Source organism: Lactuca virosa, chromosome 6 (assembly GCF_052849685.1).
Source record: "Lactuca virosa cultivar CGN04683 chromosome 6, Lactuca_virosa_CGN04683_v6, whole genome shotgun sequence".
Classification (NCBI taxonomy): domain Eukaryota; kingdom Viridiplantae; phylum Streptophyta; class Magnoliopsida; order Asterales; family Asteraceae; genus Lactuca; species Lactuca virosa.
This window is the reverse complement of record NC_136431.1, coordinates 155,550,766-155,567,661: the sequence shown is the minus strand read 5'-3', so window position 1 is coordinate 155,567,661 and position 16,896 is coordinate 155,550,766. Positions and strand designations below refer to the sequence as shown.

The following is a 16,896-nucleotide window of genomic DNA, read 5'->3' as shown; positions in this document are numbered from 1 at the left end:
TGTTTATGTTTGTAATTTGAATGCTGGATTATTATTGCATTTAATATTCAGATATTTTAAAATGAAATAGTTATTTAGTTTTCTAATATGTTGTTGTTTTTTGTGCAGTATGATTCTAATAATTTCAATGTTAAAGCTATTGTGAACTTAAAAGGATCGGGGTGTAACATTTGGGAAGTGTTTGAGGTGTTAGATGGTGTCAGACGTGATATTTTTAGACAAACAGTATTTGGTTACTTGTTGGACGTCCCTCGTTTACAAGGGGACGAATTGCTGTTCCACAAGATGTTTCTTCATCAGATACGGTCGGATGTTGTTTTATCTCCAGATGGAATAAAACGGTTATATTTTAGAGTGGGTGATACGAAAATGGTATATGGCCCGGAAGAGTTTTGTTTGATAACCGGGTTGAATTTTGGCGAGTATCCTAAAATGATAGGCAAAAAAGTGTCAGAAAAAATAGTTAGTACTAAAAAAAGATGTTTATTGCGTGAATGTCTATTTCCGAACCATACAAATAGTTCGGTGAAAATCGGTGACCTGAAAAGTTATATTTTAAATCATTCATTCTTAGAAGTTGGCGACGCTGATGCAGTTAAAGTATGTTTGATATACATGTTGTGTGAATGATTTTTGGGAAAAAAGATATAAATGATCGGGTGCCACAAGATTGGTTTTTTTTTTGCTGAGAATTTGGATGTCTGGAACAGGTATTTTTTGTTTACTTTGAAAGTTTCATATTATTAATGTTAATGTATATTATAACTAATATTTTTTTGTTTTGTTAGTTTTGCTTGGGGCAACTATTTATGAGATTTTACCTATGGCGACCTTGAGGATACGTGGAACAAGATAAATAAATATTTATCACTGCCGGAGCGTCGTCAAACTTTAAAATACTCCGTCTTAGGATTTAAGGCTGCATTTAGGGTATAAAAAATTATTTATATTTAAATGCTTTTATTGTTATGTTAGTTATTTTAATTTTAATTTTTATTACTATAATTGTAAAAATTGTAGATATGGATATATGAGATGCTTCCGGCTGTTCGTGCTTGTGGATTTGTATTGAGAAAAAAAAATAGAGACATGTCACGGATGAAACGATGGAATGACACAAAAAATTTGAAATGAGTTGATGTGAACAATATTTTTTCAATGACAAAGGTTTATAATTTTTTTTATTTTTAATAAAATTCATTATTATACTTTTATATGCATTTTTAGTATGTTCAATTTTTTAGGAGGGACAACGACTAAGAAATAAAATGTCACCGAGTGATGATGAGATGACATCTTCTTATTATATGTCATTGCAATAGTATATATACGGTGAACGGAAATCAGTTCCATCCCCCGTATGGGACCATTTTAGGAGACAAGACGAATCTTCGTCTAGTATGTCGTCTAGTGGTCGCTCTCACGGTAGAGGTGGGCGTAGTGGGAAACCCAGCTTAGAGGAGGTGTTGAAACGGCTACATGTACTGGAGCAACAGGTGTTTATGAACTGAGAACCTACTGAGGTGTTTGTTGAAGAAGTGAATAATGAAGATCTATGGAATAACATCAGTTTTGAGGAGTCTGCAGTCTTCCAAACAAATTTAGGTCAACCGGTTAGTTACACGCTACATTTTTTTATATAACTTATTAAAATATTTGAAAATTTTTGTTCATATTTTATAGTTGAAAATGTAGGTTGTAGAAGATGAAGGGATGAATAAAAATAATACAAATGAAAATGTTTTTGGTGATATTGAAGATGAAAAGGTTATTATATATATTACAGTTACGATTTTAATAATTAAATTTTAAGGTGTCTTTCGCTAATAACTATAATGTGTTAATTTTAATGTAGGAGTTGGAGGAGAGGAATGAGAATGCGTGTTGTAGTAGGAACAAATTTGATGATGATGTGTTTGATTTAAATGATGATAAAGAGGTTGTTATACTTATATTTATTTTATTTTTTTAGTAGATTGAAACATTTTTTAATTAGAGATTATTGCTTATTAATTTAGGTGTCGGAGGAAGATGATTTAATAATTACGGGAAATGTAAATTATTATGATGATTATGGTTTTGATGGCAAAGAAGTTACAACCGATAGACTGGGGGCTCGAAATCCATCAAAGTATTTGTGCCCTCCTTACACCGAGGTATTCGTTTAATTTAAAAGCTTATATCGTAATAATAAAATTTTATTTTTATGTGAATTATTTGAAAGATAGAGATTTAAATATTTGAATATTGTTTTAGTTGCACATGACACCGAAGCAAAAAAGAAGACCAAAAAAGAAGGTTGATATCAAATCAACAAGCCCCGTTCCTCCTCCAACATTTGCTGTTGTTCACGACTTCTCCGTGTTGCACCTGCAACCTTATGTAGCAGGCGGTGAGGTTGTGATCCAGAATTATTGTAACATCCCAAAAATACAGTCTGAAAATTTCATTTTTAAGTCATAACTAAACCATAGTATTAAATCATTTCAAACATACTAAAAGAGTTATATAAAAAATTAGAGTATCTTTCAAAACACTTGTTCATTTCATCAGAGTAAAACATCCCAGGCTGGCTAATCAATGGTGTGTGCCATGCGATCACCCAGAGCTCTTCCCTCCGCTACCGGAAGTACCTGAAACCAAAACTGAAAACTGTAAGCACGAAGCTTAGTGAGTTCCCCAACCTACCACATACCATACACATAATCACATACTGGGCCTCGCCCCTGCTGCATCGGGACTAGCCTAGCATCAGACTTGCTCCGGCATCGGGCCCCGCCCGGCATCAGGCCCCGCCTGGCATCGAGCCCCGCTCGGTATACATATCTGTTTCTCTTAGGCCTCGCCTGTCTCTGGGCCTCGCCCGCTAAACATATACAAACATGTAAGATAAACGCATAATACATAACTAACATACACTACTGTATCCTGTCGTAAAGGCCTCGCCTATCTTGGGCCCCGCCCCTGTCCTGCTACTGATGAGTCATGGAACCCCATCCACACTCCTACTGATATTGAGATACGGGCCCAGCCCACACTCACTCCTTCCCTAACTTGGGCCTCGCCCCTGCTCTGCTGCTAATGAGATATGGAACACCGTCCACACTCTGCTATAGGTGAGATACGGGACCTCGCCCACACTCACCTCCTTACCAGGCACATACATGTATCACACAGACAACAAGTATACTCTATCATGCAAACCATTCCTTGGGCACCCGCCCGCTATCGGACCTTGGTCCTGAATATCATACTAGCATACGGTGCCTAGGGCTAACCCCCGGGTCTTCCTACTCATAACTACATGGGTCGGCATTGTGGCCGTAGACCCATCCACACAAAGGGAAACTCACCTGCACTGCTGAACTTGCTGATAACCCTCTACTGCTGACTGAAAATTCCCCGACTGCTGCTTCTTCGGCTCCCCGAGCTACCAAGATCATAATATTACTTAGCTCAATATCATAGTCTTTTCTCAGGGTAAGATTACTATTTTACCCCTACCCCAATATAGTCCATAACTAAGGCCCAAGCATAATATTTAAAAGCCCAAACCCTAGGTAGGCTTCCCAAGCCCACTAATGGCCCAATTTGCTACATTGGGCCCAATCTCTTTATTGGGCCTTACCCTAAGCCCAACACCCATACTTGGCCCATATTCCCTGACTCCTGATGGCCCATTAAGGCCCAAAGACCCAAAGTCCAAAGCACAGCCCACACCGAGGCCCAAATACTCAAGGCCCAAACTGGCAGCGTTACGCGGGGCGTAATTCAATGTACGCTGGGCGTACAGGCTTGATGACGTGTACGCTGGGCGTACCTGCACGTACGCTCGGCGTAATGCTCTGTTAAGTCCTTTCTCTATTAAGAGCTGAATACCTTGATCCAGAAGCTACCAACTCAGATCCAAGTCTTATTTCACGTCTTAAACCATAAAGTTGCTTACTTTATGGCTTCCTTGACTCACATAAACCCCAACTCCAAAAACCATAATCTATTTCCATGGGTGAAGGTGTTAATCCATGCATGAACTCATATAAGTCCTAAAGGTTGGAACTTTACTGCTTATGGGACACATATGACTCTAAGGGAGGCAACCCTGGTCTTAGAAACATGCTTAAGTCTCAAAGACTCATTCTTGGGACCAAAAAGTCCATAAACTTGTACTAAGAGAGATCTAAGAGACTAATCATCAAGCTCAAAACTTTTTACCTTGTAGAGGTCCGAAATGAAGCACTTATCCCAAATCTATAAGCTCTAGCTTCTAAGGTTCCTCCTTGCCAATCTTCTTCTTTTCTCTTACAAGCTTTAAACCACCAAAATAAGATTTTCAAGGTTAAGATCTCACAAAATGAAGGTTAGGACGTTCTAGGGTTTCTTCTGAGGTTGGGGAGGCTGATATGGGGGCTAGGGTTGAAGTCATTATGTTCTTTATATAGTGGCACTCCCAAAAATAGGGTTTAGAGGCTGTTAGCGTACGCTGGGCGTAATTCTCGTATGCTGGGCGTACGCCTTAAAAATCCGCGATCTTTTTGCCCCGCTACGCTGGGCGTACACCAGCCTTACGCTGGGCGTACCCAGCTAAACACGCGTGCACTTTGTGCATGCTAGGGACTGCATTGTCAACGTTTCCATTAAGGGCCATAAATGTCAATATCTTCAAAGTGTCATAACTCCTTCATTCTAGATCCGTTTCCGATGAACTTTATATCCACGGAAAGGTGGCGAGAAGTTCTACGCGTCTAACAACACTCCCTGGCCCAAAACCTTCTCAAATAATACCTCTAGGACTCTTAAAAGACTAGAACGCCCCTAGCCTTGGCCTCTGAAATTCTATAACTGAGTAATTTAGAACAGGGCGTTACAACTATTTATTTCATTCATATAACATGCAACATCGTTTGTTTAATTTGGTGTTAGATAGAGATTTTTGGAGCGCCTTGTTTGGGCATAAACATGACGGACGGTCGGAGGCAGCGGTAAAATAATTTTTATTTTATTATTTTATAAGTTTTTTGTTTTTTAGTTAATAACAAAAGTATCATAATTTTGTGCAGCATATGACCATTTGGTATAGACTACTGATGGAGAGACGTTTTGATAGCGACCGGCATACAATAATGCCTCCAAATTTTTTTGCTTGCCATGTTCAGGAGGATGGGTACGATTGGAGGGCGTTTATGTCTGGTATTGCTACATACCCCAACTTCATGGTTGCTTGGTGGGATGTCGATATGGTAAACTGAATTTTATTTTTTGAATTTTTTTTCATTATTGTCGTTATGTTTTGGTATTCTGATATGTAAACATAATTTTTTTTTACCTTATATAGGTCCTAATGCCGATTCATTCATCCCCTAATCACTAGTTATTTGGGGAACTACGATTGGCGTCAATGGAAGTCCATCTTTATGATAGTCTCAGTAGATGGGATTATGAAAAATTCAACTCTGATGGAACCTTTACCAAATTTGAAGCTCGGGTGGCAGATTATTTAGACAAGATTGACTATTGGGCCCGGAGGAACATCCCAAGGATTCCATTGAATATGCAGTTCATTTTCGAAACAAATGTTCCCCAACAAAGTAGTCATTTGGGAGATTGCAGTGTTTTTGTTTGTATGTTTATGGAACAATTAGTTTCAGGCCAACCAATACATGAACTTATTGACCCAAGGAACGCAGCTTTAGAGTTTCACCAACAGATGACAAAAATTTATTGGGGGTCGAGTCTTGGTCCTATGTAGTTGGATTATATATTTGTATATGTAATTGAATGTTGGATTTAATGACCTACTAATAACTTCAATACTTACAACATAACAACGACACCACCATTTGTTTTAACGTTACAAGTACACTGCTCTAAACATAACAACAAATACAACAATTTATTGACGTAACAACTTCAAAACTATCAAAACAATATTAAAAAGCTTACAACTTGTAAACAATAATTGCCAAAAACAACACCCAACTACAAACCAAGGCTATCTTTAACTTCTTATTTTCTGATTGAAAGTGCTTATTAGAGTTGGCTACTTTAGCTATTACCATAGATGATTGGTCCTTCTCTTCATCAACCCAACTGATAAACCCGCATTTTGGTCCCTGTAAATTTAAACATTGACAATAAGAGTTGTTGGCATATAGTCATGAGGGTGTAAATATGAATGAAGTTAAGAACATGATACCATATATGGGCAAGCGTAAAATAATCTTCCTGGGTTTTTAGTTGTGCCCGAAATCCTAATGATACATTCACCTCCGCAATTACAGTATGCCATTCGCCTTATTTATTCTATCAAATATGACTTACTTTCACAGATAAATTTCATGGAGTAACTTTACACCCATTTATAGAAGAAATTGTATTACAGACAAGTATGTTTGACTATGAAATGAACTGGTTTGACTATGAATTCAAAAAGTTGAACCATGAACTGCAGACAAGTACATTGTCTTGTCTTGTCTTGTCGGTCAGTGATGTTTGACTATGAAATGAACTGGTTTGACTATGAATTTATAAAGTTGAACTATGAAGTGCAGACAAGTACATTGTCTTGTCTTGTCTTGTCGGTCAGTGATGTTTGACTATGAATTTAAAAAGTTTAACTATGAAGTATGAACTATAGAGAAACACCAATTTGTATATAATTATAATCGGATTCGTGTGATGATTGTAAAACACTTTCATTGTTTGTGAAAATGAGTACTTACACCGAAAGAAGCTTTTCTCAGCTACCAATATTCTTGCATAATCTTCAAAGAACAAATCCTAATACCTTCACAGCCATCAAGAAAACGGATACCAACCGCTTTCAATTCTGTTTTGTGGCTTTAGCTTGCGTGGTATAACATATTTGTTTTATTAAGTTAATTAATATTTCTTGGTGAGGTATCTCGTTTATTCTTTACTTATCACTAATATATGTTTGTTTTTTATGCAGATTCGTACCTTCCTTAGGTGCATAATACCGTTAATATATGTTGGTTATTTACCCCTTCTTGGCAACTATCTGACAACAATGTACTTCGCAGTGGCTTTGGATGGAAACCATGAACCCCTACTCTTAGCAATTGGTTTGGGAACCTTAGTGTAACGCCCGTAGATCCGGGCTAGTCAGATTAGAGATAATAGGGGTCGAAAACGACTTTTTGACAAAAGATTATTTAGAATAAATAATCTTACCCAAGTTTTAGAATATGTCTCAAGGTTTCCGTACATATAAAGAACGCCGAAATCCAAGTTATGCAGTAGCCATAGTATCGTATGATGTAACCTGTTAGAGGCATAGTATAGGGTGAACTCGAACACCTATGTAATAGTTTCAAGAAATAATAAAGCCTTCGTTTTGTTATGTGGTGTGTTAAACTGTTATGTGATTTTTGTATGGTGACTTGGGGACTGCGAGACAATACTTGGGACGAGTATGAGTAGGTGTGAAAGGTAGTAGATGCATATACTACCGGAAGCACATGACTCACGCTTGGATCAGGGAAAGTCACAAGGTTACCAAGGAGTTAGTAATTCATTTCGTTTTATTCAAATATGTCGTTACCATCGTTTCGGTAATGACTAAGAAAATGATTGTTATTCCGACCCTAGTGGTCATATCAAATTGAGTCCGACTACGCTGAGTATGTTATGTGGTTCAGAGAACCAAGTTTGATGTAGCATCCGACTTAAGCCAGAAGATTGAAGATAGTCAAAGCGATTGTGATCGTTGTTAAAGTAAGAAACTTGTAGTTAGAAGTACTACGACGTGATTAAATCACATAAGAACATGAATGAAGGTATAGTCTGTTCTGGAATTTGACTCTAAGAGACCTGAGTCTAAACGTTGCATCATACGATGAGAGGTCATTAGAACATGACCCATCGGTCTATTATTATAATTGAAGGAAGAAACTTATCTCAAGTTTGTTAAATAAGGAGTCTCCAATAAAGATCGAGATCGTGACATGAAGATCATGATTGAAAGTCTAACATGAGATAGAGAGCGGATGCAAGATCGAGCACCGCTTGTAGTCAAGGAGTCTAAGAGTTAGATACTCGTTCGAAGAAACATCGAAGTTATGACTTAGGATAAAGAGATAACGTATGGAGTTATCACGTGAGCCCTGTTTCGTTGATGATTCCGGGACGTAATCATCCTAAGGGGGAGATAATTGTAACGCCCGTAGATCCGGGCTAGTCAATTTAGAGATAATAGGGGTCGAAAACGACTTTTTGACAAAAGATTATTTAGAATAAATAATCTTACCCAAGTTTTAGAATATGTCTCAAGGTTTCCGTACATATAAAGAACGCCGAAATTCGAGTTATAACGAAGAAGTTATGACCCGTCGAAGTTTTACGGCAAAACCGGCACGACACCGGGAAACGTAAATAGTAAATTTACGATAGAGCGAGTTTTAGCCTTAGCGATCTAAACAAAAGTCGTAGAAAACATTAAACCGAGAGCGTCCATAAAAAGAACGCCCAAATCTGACTTCGTATGAGGAAGTTATGATTTTTCTAAGATTTGGCATAGCAGTGCACGACCCGAAACTCGAATTTTAGTTCGAGCGGTTTTTGTCATATGCGACCTAAATGAGAGTTGAATATCTCATTAATAGGAACTCAACGACAAAAAGATAGACGAAAACGGAGTCCGTATGTAAAAGTTATGAATTTTACGCGGACATTTAACAGTGTAATCACCTCCTAATGTTAAATTTAAGATCGGTCGAGAATTAGCCGACGGAGTAAAAAGGAAAGCTGTAGATTTTATTTTTACCTACGCGTGGATATAAATAACGTCAAAAACGGAACTCGTATGCGAAAGTTATGGACGAAGCTTAGTCTCTACTTTTCGAGCGCGGCGAATTCGATACAGTTTTGTAAATCCGAGATAGAATGAGAATTAGCCAACGAGGTCTAAATGAAAGTTGTAGTACTCATAAATACCAACGCGTGGATATAAATAACGTCAAAAACGGAGCTCGTATGCGAAAGTTATGGACGAAGCTTAGTCTCTACTTTTCGAGCGCCGCGAATTCGATACAGTTTTTGTAAATCTGAGATAGAAGGAGAATTAGCCGACGGGGTCTAAATGAAAGTTGTAGTACTCGTAAATACCAATGCGTGGATATAAAGAACGTAGAAAACGGAGCTCGTACGTGAAAGATACGGACGAAGCTTGGAGGCTACTTTACTATAAAATTCCTATAAATAAGAGATGAACTCTTCATAATTTCTTCACACCATAAGCCTTTCTTTCTCTCTCTAACTTCTCCCTAACCTCCCTAAACCCCTCCCAAGTCTAGGGAACCTCCCTAGCACGAGAAGAAAGCCCCGGAGCGCCCGACGGCTCCGAGAAGAAAAGCTTTCGGCTCGGAAACGCTGCTCCAGCGAAGCCCGGTTTTTAATAAAAACCCGTTGTAAGTGAGCTACGCCTATACTATATTTAATATAGCTTTTATTTAATTATAGTAACATTATTAGGACCTTAAAATAATTATTTGGGCTATTATTATGAGTTATATTGAGTGTTATTTAACGCTTATATAATAGTAATAATAGCTAGACTATTAATTAGTCGCGGTTAACGTTAAAAACTAAACCCTAGTGGTATTGATACTAGGTTTTGTCGAGGAAAATTGTTTTGAGATAACAAAGCGCTGTCTGAGTTCGGAATCACCACCTAATCAAGTGAGTGCATAGTTACTTTCATCTTACACATAGATATGAAGTATTTTATATAAATTACGTGCTATGTGTGCATATTATTTGAATACTTGCTTTCTATGTTGGATGAACGATTTTATAAATGTTTTAAATAATTTAGACTGTATATGTATTTTATATCTACAAATATGTTGGGTAAAACATGGGTAGATGAATAATGAGAAATGAAAGATGATACGAGTGAACATCGGCAGCTATGGACTTAGTGCCTATCGAATAAACATTGGTAGCTATGGACTTAGTACGTGTTAGATAAACGTTGGTAGCTATGGACTTAGTACCTGTTAAATAAACGTTGGTAGCTATGGATTTAGTACCTATTAGCTGAACACTGGTAGCTATGGATTTAGTACCCGATGAATGAACTTTAGCAGCTATGGAATTAGTGCTTTACGAACAAGCATTGGCAGCTATGGACTTAGTGCCTATCATATAAACCCTGGAAGCAATAGGCTTTGAAATGAACGAATGCAGGATATATGATTCTTAGGGTAGATCCTTAAAAGTAAGGAAGATAATGGGGATGGGTAATTGGGTTGATGGTTTGATGTTTAAACATAATAATTAAATTATTGTGGGTTGAAAACCCTATGTACTCACCAGGTTTCCCAACCTGACCCACTCAGTTTATTTATATCACAGGTGTCGATATGAAGTTACATTACACTGAGAGATTAAGGAGATGTAAATCACTAGTGATAATGAATGTAAGTTCTGTTTATGCTTATGTTTCTGTATTGACGATGACATCCCGAATGTTTCAAAAACGAATAAAAATACATTTATTCGGAAATGTTTTGATAACTTATTTATCATGTTTTACTGGGAACAAATTCCGCAACATTTTTGTTAAAAGAAGTACTCTGATTTTTATAAAGCATAAACAAAATCGGTCTTTTTTGGCCGTGAAAAATGGGGATGTCACACTTAGAGTGTGAAGAATCATGGAGATGGTTCATGATGAAGTTAAAAGAGTGTTTAGGTGAGGATACAGAGGTTGGTTTCATAAGCAACCTATGTGTTAAAATAGACTTTGCTGTTCAGAGTGTCTACCCAGATTCGTATCATGGATATTGTCCTAAAGATATAGCTCGAAAAATACTAGATTCTGTCGGACATAATGATACGGAAGTTGAAACATTGTTTTGGAAGTCATGCAGTGCATATAGTGTTCATGATTTTTACTTGTGTCTGGAAAGGTTGCAAAGTGCATGTAGGAAACCACCTTTCTGCACCTTGCTTAGGAGTCCAATTTTCTGGCTTGACGATATAGCAATTTCAAAATGGACACGAGCATTTTTCCCAAAAGTACGTTACAATGTTAAATCAATTGATGTCCCTGAAATGTCGCAAATTATATCCACGTCCACACGTGAGTTTCCTATAACAACGATAATTGAGTTAATCAATACGTCGATAAAATCAAAGTATGCTGAATGGGCTGAAGTGGCAGGTAACTTTATACTTATATTTAGTTTTTCTTGTATTTTTATTTTAAAATTAACAAATATTGCAGGGAGGTTGTCTGGTGGGTTGACCCCTTATGTTGAGAATAAGGTTCAAAAGTGTGTCAACAAGTCTTATAATTGTGTGGCAAGACGTTTGTATGGGGATACATTTGAAGTCGATGACAATTTTGCCACCAACAAAGTACAATTTGAACGTAGGGTATGTAGTTGTGGGAAATGGCAAAAAAGCGGTATACCATGTGGCCACGCTATAGCATCTCTAAGAACCCGTACGTCTGAAGCCATTCACGAAATGGTTGATTATAAGTTCAATGTTGTCGTGTATCCAGTTGCATTTGGATCTGAGTCGGTGAATTCTATACCATCACATGTGCACTGTGAAATACCAAATGAAAGGGTGGTCCTGTTACCTCCCTAAAAGAAGTAGCTATTCATGTACCCCGTTTGCATTTTATGTCCTATTATGTATTAGTTATTTATGTACGACGTTGCATTTTATGTCATGTTATGTACTAGTTATGGGTTAATGTTTTAATGAATTGATTATGGACCTGTTATCTTAATTCATTTTTAATTGCGATTGAGGAAACAACATACATTAAAAGTAAGGGAGATTTATTAACTACTCACATAACACACGTACAAAAACAAGCAACGTAACTAACGAAAAACAAACAACTTAACCAACATGCATATTAAAAGTGAGGGGCATTCTTTAAAAGATTCCATGCATCTCCATGGGTAAACTCTCTACCATTAGATTCGAAACGATATAGTTCCAAAGCCACCTGTATGAGAATGTCTTCATCCATATTCGCATGTTCATTATCCAGCTCGTTATAAATACGTTGAAAATGCTTGACCTTTATTTTCAAATCCAGAAACTTCGCTTTGACATCTCTTCTTCTTCGATATTGAGTACGCCCCATTTGATGGTGAAACAAATGACAGACACGAGACCAAAATGATCCAGCGCGAACTTCTGGCAGACCCAGTGGAAAATCGTCCTCTACAGTTACAATCCAAGCTTGAACCAAAGCGACCTCCTCTTCGTTGGTCCATCTAAGTGGTACAGGTGAGTCCATAGTTGCAAGGGGAAAAAGTAATTTGATACAATTAAAATGGATATGAACAACTATTTATAGCGACTCCTTATTTTCCCGGTGCAATGGCTTGTCAACTCAAGTAACAGTGTATTGTGTTGTCATTCGATGCAATGGCTTGTCAACTCGAACAGTGATCTCTTGTGTTCTCAGTTAGTGCACTGCGTTCTTCAGTTAAGTTGGACTATGAATTGCAGACAAATTAGAAGATTGGACTATGATATTGTGTATAAACTACTATAAATTGACATTAAGTTAAAAAAACAGTTTACTAAACGATGTTACAGTTATTCATATATTATTTTTGAAAATCTACTCTCTTTGTTTCACTAAAAATGAGTTCAATACCATGGAACAATGAGGAGTTCTTGGTTCTTACACGTGCATATATTCATGTGTACGAGACCAGCAAGTTGAACGATCCAATGTTTTGGACTCGTTTAACCAATATCTTCAACACTGAAAACCGAATGACTACAGCAAACGATCGTGACGAACTGGCATCTTAGCAAGATGGTATGAAATGAAAACTGAAGTTCTATTATTCAACGATCTTTATACCAAAATTGACGACACCCGTTTAAATGCTACTGAGGAGGTCATCTTGGAAGCTGCTAAGGAGGAATACAAGTCATTAAGTGACGGGTTTGAATTCCAGTTTGAAGCCCCTTGGAATATTTTGAAATATATCCTGTTTATTTAATATCTATTTCTATTTATTAGGTATGTACTAGGTTATTTTCATGTATTACGTATGTATTGGATGCACATCCTATGTTTAATTTTAATTAATAAATGCTCATTGCATTAGTTTTCACGATACATTACAATACATTACTAACAACAATTCCATGAACCATTAAACTTAAAACATTACAAACATTACTAAAAACAACGCATTAAACTTAAACTATTAAACTAACAACCATTACATGAAACATTAAACTTAAAACATTACTGATAATAGAGCGGTCTACATGAAATACTGATTATTTTTAACAACCTTCCAAATTTCCTCATATTCGAAGTCTCTGCCCTCACACTCACAGATGTAAAAATCTGTAACAACTTCCAAGAACTCTTCTTCGTCTCGACAACGAAGTTTGGTACTTTTTGCATAATTACATGCTCGATTGAACCATGTGACTTCTTCCTTTACATCCATCCATTTACTAACAATATCTGATTGTTTTCGTTGTTGTCCTTCTCCCATCTCATGGTTGAACAAAGCTGTTATGCGGGTCCATTCATCACCTACTAGGCAATGCGGGGGAGCAAGTAACGGTACACCCTCCTTAACACTTAGCCAGTATCGTGTTAGAACCAACACCTCGTTTGTCGTCCATGGTCGTTCAGAATTGGAACTAGGTACTTCATTCGAAGAAGTTGTTGCATTCGACGACATTTCTAAATACGGGAGTTGGTTTCGTTTAGATGATATGGGTGTTTGGTTTGTAGAGCTTAAACATCTATTTATATTAATAAAGACAGGACTATGAATTACAACTTTGACTACGAAATGGTTGCATTTGGACTATGATTTGCAGGTTACTGCAGTGACTTATCATGTCAAACAGTCATTTATGTCTTGTCACTTCAGAGTTTGACTACGATTTGCATGTTACTATAGTGACTTGTCATTAATGTGTAGTCATTTCAAAGTTCGACTATGAATTACAACTCTGACTACGAAATGGTTGCATTTGGACTATGATTTGCAGATGGACTAGTATGTATAAATACCACTTATAGCACCAGTTTATTATAGTATCGACTTTATTATGAGTTCCTCACAAAATTTTGAAATTTGCTCATGCAACGAAGTACATTTTTACTACTGTGATTCAGTCGACCCTTTTTTACACCCTCTTCAGCAGGCCCATATATGTCAGATGAAAATTTTGAAGAATTGAAAAAGGCTGAAGAACAACAAGAACAGGACAAAGAGTCATCCCGACTTCTCACTCAACGTGGTAATGAAATTGCATCGGAATGCAAACAAGCTCAAGAATGGATAGACCTCAATAAAAACAAAATCAAAGAGCATGAAGAATGGATAAAAAAGACTAAGAAGACAATCAAAACGACTGAAAATGCCTTCCTGAGAACGACGAGTAGATGATACACCTTAGGGTGCAAAATGATCGTTTGGAAGATAAAATGAGAATTAGGGATGACTATATAACAACCGAGAAAGATAAGTACCCATTGCAGTTTCCTGAGTTTAAAAATTAGTTACAAAAATGTTGTAACATTATCATGATACACCTTAGGGTGCAAAAGGATCGTTTGTTGTTTTTTTTTTAAATAACATCTTTTTTTACCGTTAAGCATCATTTGTTGTTATAATCCGCAAACTAAATATTATAATATAAAAGCTTCATTAATTGTTATAATATGCAAACTAAACTAAAATATGAAAGCATAACAATGTCTTGTAAGATTTAATAAAAAAATTACAATACATAATAAGTTAACAACTCTTTATTTCAAGGTTGTTTTATATCAAAATCAGCGTCATAGGTTTGTGAGCAACTCGTTAAACCACCAATATTAAATGTCATTTCTGTAGTAGAAATTGTCGTGCGACGTGCTCCACTACCGGACGCCCTTCCAGTACAATTGTTTCTCATGTGTCCTACTTGACCACATGTAGAACATCTTTTCTAATTGGACCCCCGCCTTGGGATGGAATGCGGTTTGTGTTTCTTGGCCTGCCTGGCTGACGTTTATCCATTATTGGTGGCTTAACAATCATCAAATCATCGGGGATATCCCATTCGGATGGCTTTGGCAAAGGGTTTATTGATTCCTCATACGTTTTCCTCAGTGTTTCGGTAAAGTAAGCATTTAATGCATACCTCGAGCAGTCTTGGTAATTGTTGACTATTAAACATCTTATGACATGACCACAAGGTATCTCATCAAGTTGCCAATGCCTACATGTACATGTCATTTGTTGGAAATCAACAATCACGTTTTGTGCCCCCTTTTTGACCTCGCATTTCGTATTTGAGATCATGCGAACATCCCACTTAGTAAAAAAAATTTTGTTTTCTTTTACAATATCATCGGCCCAAGGGGTGAGTGTTGTTGTTGCTTCCGCTTAAAAAATAGACAAAATGAAGAAGTTAAGATCAATAACATTTAATAAAACATTAATATTAAAAATTAACTTAATACATGCAAAGTTACGTCTTTGAAACCACCACTGTTGCAATTTTTGCATGAAAAAAATCGATCAACATAAGTATCGGCACCTTACGTGCGTGTCTAGATAATGCATTTATAGACTCCGCACAGTTGGACGACATAAGATTGTATCGGTTCCCTCTAAAATGTGCCATAGACCAAGTTTCTGGATTTATACTTTTTAAGTACTCCCATACTAGTTCTTTTGTCTTTTTCATAAGTTCCATGGCAACGTCAAAAGCATCAATTGTATACGCCCTACAAGCCTCCCAAAAAATTCCTTTAACTGTCTTACTCTTCCCGAATCTAGATACTATGTTGAAATACAAATGGACACCACATATTCCGTGATGAGCGTGAGGAAAAATGTTGGCAACGGATGTCGCTATAGATGGAGACCTATCAGATATAATTGTAAGCTCCTGCATATTGCCTATGCAATCACGTAGTTTTTGAAAAAACCATGTCCAAGAATCTGTACACTCATTTTTGCATATACCATATGCAACTGGAAATATTTGGTTTTGTCTGTCCTTAGTAACTGCAAGTAACATGGTACCTTTGAACTCGCCCTTTAGGTGGGCTCCATCTACTACAAGGGTCGGTTTACAAAAATTGACAAAAGCACGTACCTACAATACATTGTATATCTATTCAAATATACCAAAATAAAAATAAAAAATAATAAAATATTAAAATACTAACTGAACAACCAAGTGCAACACATAAAAACTCAAAGCGATCATCACCATCTGTTTTAATATGTGTCACTATTCCCGGATTATGTTTGACCAAATTGTGGAAATAAGCCGAAAGTTTGGTAAAAGAATCCTCTTTCGTACCCCTTAACAACAACAATGCATATTGCTTCGCACACCATGCCTGATGGTATGAGATATTGATATTCAATTGAGCATTCATATCATTAATAATATATTTTCCCCGATAAACTCTACTATAATCTTCAACCAAAACATCAGCAAGATATTCACCCAAAATATATTTGTTTGCTTGTCGATGATTAGGTTGCAAAATTGTTGAAGAACATGTGTATACATCAACAAATTTATTCACTTGGAAAAGTCCATCAAAATTTTTAATTGCTTTTGCTCTTAGTAACTAAGAACAATTTTTCGAAACACACACAACCTCATACCTTGATTTGGTGGATCTACTTGTCCTCGTCTGAAAACCTTCTCGAAGACATTTTTTACCAATTGCCCGCTTTAAAAGTTCTTTGTTCTTAAATATACTCTCACATTCAATCTTTTGAAGATTAATGTCTACCATCTGTGTTGGGATATCTTCATTAATATCAACTGGAGATGTTGGTAGAGGGGGCATACCGTAAAAAAGGTTATTGGGAAACTTAGCTTTAACTTCATCACCCAACTCATCTC

At 36.7% G+C, this 16,896-nt stretch overlaps 1 protein-coding gene across 1 annotated transcript; it reads left to right on the top strand.

The window, feature by feature from the left end:
- The first annotated feature begins 10,644 nt into the window (after window positions 1–10,644).
- LOC145122023 (uncharacterized) lies at window positions 10,645–11,619 on the top strand. Its single transcript, XM_079057701.1, has 2 exons — window positions 10,645–11,185; window positions 11,249–11,619. The coding sequence occupies exons 1-2, from the start codon at window positions 10,645–10,647 to the stop codon at window positions 11,617–11,619; spliced, it is 912 nt and encodes a 303-aa protein (XP_078913827.1).
- The last annotated feature ends 5,277 nt before the right edge of the window (window positions 11,620–16,896 follow it).